Source organism: Myotis davidii, unplaced genomic scaffold, assembly GCF_000327345.1.
Source record: "Myotis davidii unplaced genomic scaffold, ASM32734v1 scaffold118, whole genome shotgun sequence".
In the NCBI taxonomy this organism is placed as follows: Eukaryota; Metazoa; Chordata; class Mammalia; order Chiroptera; family Vespertilionidae; genus Myotis; species Myotis davidii.
The window spans coordinates 225,405-231,940 of NW_006290441.1; the positions used below are offsets into that span (position 1 = coordinate 225,405).

General features: G+C 45.9%; 1 protein-coding gene across 1 annotated transcript in view; it reads right to left on the reverse strand.

Moving 5' to 3' along the window:
• The window catches only part of MICALCL (MICAL C-terminal like), a 37,228-nt gene that overhangs the window by 23,341 nt on the left and 7,351 nt on the right, over positions 1-6,536 (reverse strand). The window contains exons 2-3 of the mRNA XM_015563739.1: positions 5,735-5,841; positions 1,957-2,049 (exon numbers count right to left, since the gene is read on the reverse strand). Coding sequence (XP_015419225.1) covers positions 1,957-2,049; positions 5,735-5,841 — 200 coding nt within the window. The remainder of the gene's footprint in view (positions 1-1,956; positions 2,050-5,734; positions 5,842-6,536) is intronic.

Sequence of the window (6,536 nt, forward strand, 5' to 3'; positions counted from 1 at the left end):
CTCTCCTGTGCATTATTAGGAAGGAAAATGAGGGGAGAGGCTGTCCTATGTCCATTTTGCTCATCCCTTTGTTTTCTCTGTTTTCAGATACCATGCTGCCAAAGACACAGCTCCTGGTAGAACAGATTTGGCACCTGGCAGACCAGGTATGTTTAAGGACCCAGCAGCTGTTGGGGCAGGTAGTATGTGTGTGTTCTTTCTCCTGTATCTCACTCCAACATTGTCTCACCCCCTTTCCTCCTTAACTCAGAGTCTTTCTAAGTCTCCCCTAGATTTAGGGGTACAATTTCTAAAGCACCTCCAATCCCCTGAAGAGGCCTGAGCAGCCACCTGGCTCCTCTTGTGCCAACGAAGAGTGTTTAAGCCCCAAACATAAAATCTGAAAAAGATGGGAATTATATCTTAAACAACTTGTAATTTCATGCCCCCTTCCTCTCTGTCTCTCTTTTAAAGATAATTACATCTTTATAAATCAGTCTCTTGCTGGCATGGTGTAGAATTGCAAAAGGAAAGAAAACATTTAAATAACTTTATTACTGATTACTTTGTGATTATGGCTATGTGCTTATTATGGAGTAAGTGGAGGCCCCCTCACCCCCCATTCATACGTTGAAGTTCTAACTCCCAAAGTGACTATATTTAGAGACAGGGCCTTAAAGGAGATAAATGAGATTAAATGAGGTCAAGAAGGTGGGGCCCTAATCTGATGGATCTGGCATCCTTATCAGAAGAAGAGATACCAGAGATTGATCTCTTTCTCTACATGTGCACAGATAATAAAGGCCATGTGAGGCTACAGCAAGGCAGCTGTCTACAAGCCAGGAAGAGAGTCCTCACCAGAAAGCCACCCTGAAGGCACCTTGAGCTTGGACTTCCAGCCTTGAGTACTGTGTGAGATGAATTTCTGTTGTTTAAGCCACCCACACTGGCTAATATAGTGGTCATTCTTTAGACACTAATGATGAAAATCTCAAAGATTAAAAAGGAAAGCAAATTAAGACTCTAAGGGCCATTGTAATTCTTCTCCTATCGCCACCTATTGCCTGGAGTGAAAATATAAGAAGGGGAAACTGCTGAGCTTGCCAGTCCTTATCATAAAGACGTATCTTGTTCTCAGAAGGGAAAGTTGGTATGTTTCAGTGAAATCTGTTTTAGAAGCTGAGAGTGGACAGAAGAAGCCGATGGGAATTTTCCCTGTCCACCAGGTGACAGACAGGGCAGCTCTCAAGTCAGTGACCGTGAAGGGTAAAAGAGGTTGGACTAAATGATCTCCTTCTTGTAAGACACAACTTCCAGGACTACATGGCCAGATAAAGGGAATAATTGGAATGTAAGCGTACAATGGATTAATATAAGAGGCCATTCGAAGTCCTTTTGTCCTAAAACCTAACTGTTCTTGAAGGCTAGCTTTGAGGGCCTTAGGGAGAGGGAGGATGCCTTGCTGGTCTGCTTCATTTTGCCGCTCTGTGACAGAGATGGGCAGGTCGATTTGGGAAGAAATGTTTGCAGTGGGCCGGGAAGCCTATATCAGAATGCTGGGTGCTTCCGTTGTTCAACTGATTCTGCAACAGAGACAGCTCCTAATAGCTGTCAGTTCAGCAGAGACACTGGCAGCAAATTGAGGGAAGGTGTGTCCGCACAGACTGCTATGTGGCAGTCAAGGCCGGGGATGGGCCCGCGGCCATGTGTTGGCTGTCATTTCAGCCTCCCTTTGCTGGAAATGTGTCTGCAGATGGAAAGGCTGCTGGGGGTGGGCCAGGTTAACACCAGGGCTCTCCAGGCCCGAGAGTCCCACCAGGGTTTGAGCCAGCGCCTTTAGAAGGGCCAGGAACCTGGTCGCTCCGAGAAGAGGAACTGACCTTTCTCCAGCCCACCTCCCCACTGCAATCCCGACTTCCGAGGGCTTTCCGGTTCCCAGGGTCCCAGGCCCACTCACTTATATCAAGTTTTCCTGACCTGAGCTTTATGAAGTCTTTTTAATTCTTCCTGCTTAACCAGTTGTTTTGTTGCTTTCTCCAACTTCCTTCTTCTTCTAAGTGTCTTCCTCTCCTATAAAAACCAACAGAGAAGAAAAAATATATGTCTGAGAGAATTTTGAATTTTATTTCATTTTAATGATTTAGATGTAAATATAAATAGCCACATGTGGCTAGTAGGTGCTGGGTTGGAAAATGTGTGTGTGTGTGTGTGTGTTTGGGAGTGGCTTTATAGAGCACTGACTTGGTTCAGTTGAAGGAAGGAATCATACAAGAATTACACTCTTTATAGGCGCTACCATAGGCCCAGGGATGATGAGTCTGGGACACACACACACTCACTCATGCACAAAGTATACTACCTGAAAACCAGTTAACAACTTCAAATAGTCCTTAGGTGGGATCTACATTGCCCAATTAAACCTGGGAATAGAGGAGCATATCTAAATGAAATGAAAAGTTTTCTTGGCTGGAGAGAGGCATAAGATTGCTTCTCTTCCCTACTTCATTTAGCTACACAAACGCATCATGAATGTCACTGGGTTCTTTGTGTGCCTGGGCTTGAAAAATACAGAACATTCAAAACTGACGCATTTTAATTAGATGTCTGGCTCGTGATGGTGCCATTTCCAGGTTTCAGACAGCAGAGGAAGGGGAAGTAGTGGTGTGGCCAGCTCCACACATGGAAAGTTCAGGAGACATTCTGGTTGGAGAAACAGCAGAGGATGATGGGGGGCCTTGGGCTGGGGAGCCTGCAGAGCTGGCATCAGTTCCTGACGAGCTGTGTGAGTGTAGCATGTCATACACTCTGCACGCCAGCATCCTCTTCAGTGATAAGAACGATTTAATACCTACTGTGTAGGGGTGTAATAAGGAATAAATGAGATAAGGCAGGTCAAGATATAGGATAGAAATTCAGTACATACTATGATTTGTTTTATTATTAACATATTATTATATTATACATTAGCATGATTATAACGTTTTACTAAAATATGATTTTTCAGCTATTATATGTGTATATGCATGTTGGAAAGAAACTTTGGTTCTGAGAACTCAAACTTATTCCTTATCATACAATCTCTATTTCTAGGGGGTAACTTCCTGATCGACTGTCAATCTCTCTGAACAGAGGTTCTGGGACATTGGGGTGGGGGAACCCCTCTTTTAGGCAGCCATGACCTTACTGGAAAGGCTGGGGAGGAATCACTGGTAATTGTTATCCAGAGACTTTCCCACTCATTCTATGCAGAGTTGGTGCATTTACTCAACAAACATCTCTTGAGCTTACAACCCACTAACCTACATAACAAATCCCACCATTGGTTGAGTGTTATGTGCCAGACACTTCACATGTGTCATCTTAATTATCCCTCAAATGAGACTTATTTTATAGATTAAAAAAATCAAAACTCAGAGACGTTAAATAACTTGCCCAAGATGACACACAATTAGTAATTGGTAGAGCCAGGAGGCAAGCCTGGGTCACCTGAGTCCAACATCCATATTTTCATATAGTCTGTTCTGCCTTTCTTGTGCCAAATACTGTGTAGGCACATCAAGGACTCCTGCTTTATAGAAATGGCAGTCTTCTTCTGAATTAAGACCATTTCATTCAATTTCAAGGAAAGAAGCTTCGGCAGCATCACACCGTCTTAGCCCTTCCCAGCAGCAGAGCTGCCAAACCCCAGGTCTTTACCAAGAATCTGCAAAGCAGAACCTAGAAGAGGAAAGGAGGTCCTTTACTGCTATTTATGAAAAGATATTGACATAGAAATGAGGATGATTCGTTAACAGCCAGGGAGTCTCACGATAAGCCAGGCACAGTTCTTACAGCCTCGGTGATGGTGATGAGGATGCAGAGAGGAAAATGAAGAGACTAAGAGCTAAAGAAGAAGAAGATAAAGGACAGAGAAAGGAGAACTCTGGCGGGACGAGGACAGCTGCCAGTCCCAGTCTCTGGGATCCAGGCATTGGTTTCAGGGCAGAGCAAAGGGAAGAGGTGGAGTGTGCATATCCTGTCTCCAGTTTCCTATGCAAAGCTTCATTTGAGCTGATGGACTCTGTGCCACACATTCGGGGACACACCTGTATGGGACAGAAGACATAAAACACCAGAGGGGGGTGCTGGCCAGGGTGGCTCAATGACTGAGTGTCGACCTATGCACCAGGAGGTCACAGTTCAATTCCTGGTCAGGGTACATGCCTGGGCTGCAGGCTCAATCCCCAGTAGGAGGATCGCAAGAGGCAGCCGAGCAATGATTCTCATCATTGATGTTTCTCTCTCTCCCTCTCCCTTCTAGTCTGAAATCAATAAAAATATATTGGGGGGGAACAGAGGGGGAGGAATTCTCTTGTTCCTTCACTGTGAGCCCTTGGGGAGTCCTTGGCCAGCTTTCCTTCCTTTAAGAGCAGCCACATCAGAAGCAGGTGAAGCAGGCAGGTGAGGGCTGGCACTGTTCTGGGGCAGCAGGAGGACCAGGAGCTACCTGCAAGGTTGCCCTACATATCATGGTCTCGCTATTTTGATGTGTTGGGGCCACTCCATTCTTTTCTCCTATGTAAGTGTGTCAGGATGGCTGACGCTGGGGCCTCTGCCTCATTTGAATACAGAAGTACACTCTGGATCACTCAAAAAGAGGAAAAGGAACCCCCAGAAATCAACACACACATAGAATTCATTTGTGTTGAGTAACAAACTAATCAGAGATGCCCCAAGTTACAAAATTAAGAGTCCATACATATTCTCTCATATTCTCTCTCTCTCTCTCTCTCTCTCTCTCTCACACCATGCCATGTCCCAGCCCCCTCCTGACTTGCTCCAGCTGGGGCCTTGTGGAGCTGGCCCCTGAGTGACTTGAGATGATGCCAAAGTGCCTAGTGCCAGATATGGAAAAGTTGAGTCTAAATAAATAAATCTGGTTCTCTCCCTTTCTCCTCAGATCCTCTCTCTCCCAAAAGTAAACATGAACAGAGCATTGCACTGCGCCTCTGCCTGCCTGGGAAGCATTTTAGGCCCACCCGTTCAGCACCCCAACCCTGTGAAACTGCTCTGGCCCCGTGGATAGCAAACAACAGCGAGCTGTGGTCATGGGGTGCGTGTGTCTGTGGGGTGACACACGGGGACATTTGGGGAGATAGGACAGTGTTTGTACTTTTTAAATCTGTGGGGATGGGAGTTGTTTAAAAGTGTTCTCTAGGAATATTAACATTCATTAAGCCAGGAGGACTGCCATCTCCCCAGCCGGTCAGTGATGGGTCCCTTCCACAGCAGGGGCCCTCAGAGCATCCATACTTCCCTGCAACCACGTGGTTCCTTTCTTTCCACATGTCTAATTAGAATAAACATAACATTTCCTACGCAGTCTGCCTCGGGTGCTGCTTAAATGAAGCTGTGCTCCCCCCGGGGAAATACGCATCCTCTTGCTATAATTTTTCCAATAGTTAGTTTCTTGGACCACAAATTAAACCCACTTTTAAGAGCTGTAGTCACCAAATGGTTTCAAGGAAATACGTCTGTTTTCTTTCCCCTCCCCAGTTTTACATCTCTGAGAAAGGCAAGCCTATAAAAGTTAACAACAGAAAATAGAGATGATTCTTGGGGTACCCCAGGTAGAAAGAGCCGTGTGCTGTCAGATGCAAGGAAATGTGATCCTTCTAATGAACCCGCTGCAGCTGGAGCCCACATTGGGCCTGACGTCTGCAGGGTAAACAGCCCCCCCAGCCAAGGCCCCCTTCTGTTTGCCAAGTGTGGTTACCTTTGACCGCAAGGAAAGCTGGGGATCAAATTCTTCATCTGCCGAGGAGGAGGTGGTAGAAGAGGCAGCCCCTGTCACCTGCGCCCTGATGGGGACGTGCCTGGGACCTGAAAGGGGAACACAAGAACTCACTGAACTCCCAGCGTCTCCTCTTACTTCGTGACCCAAAGCTGCCTCTCCCCCCACGGATCTGGCATGCTTGTCAGAAGGAGAGATACCAGAGATTGATCTCTTTCTCTACATGTGCACAGATAATAAAGGCCATGTGAGGCTACAGCAAGGCAGCTGTCTACAAGCCAGGAAGAGAGTCCTCACCAGAAAGCCACCCTGAAGGCACCTTGAGCTTGGACTTCCAGCCTTGAGTACTGTGTGAGATGAATTTCTGTTGTTTAAGCCACCCACACTGGCTAATATAGTGGTCATTCTTTAGACACTAATGATGAAAATCTCAAAGATTAAAAAGGAAAGCAAATTAAGACTCTAAGGGCCATTGTAATTCTTCTCCTATCGCCACCTATTGCCTGGAGTGAAAATATAAGAAGGGGAAACTGCTGAGCTTGCCAGTCCTTATCATAAAGACATATCTTGTTCTCAGAAGGGAAAGTTGGTATGTTTCAGTGAAATCTGTTTTAGAAGCTGAGAGTGGACAGAAGAAGCCGATGGGAATTTTCCCTGTCCACCAGGTGACAGACAGGGCAGCTCTCAAGTCAGTGACCGTGAAGGGTAAAAGAGGTTGGACTAAATGATCTCCTTCTTGTAAGACACAACTTCCAGGACTACATGGCCAGATAAAGGGAATGAC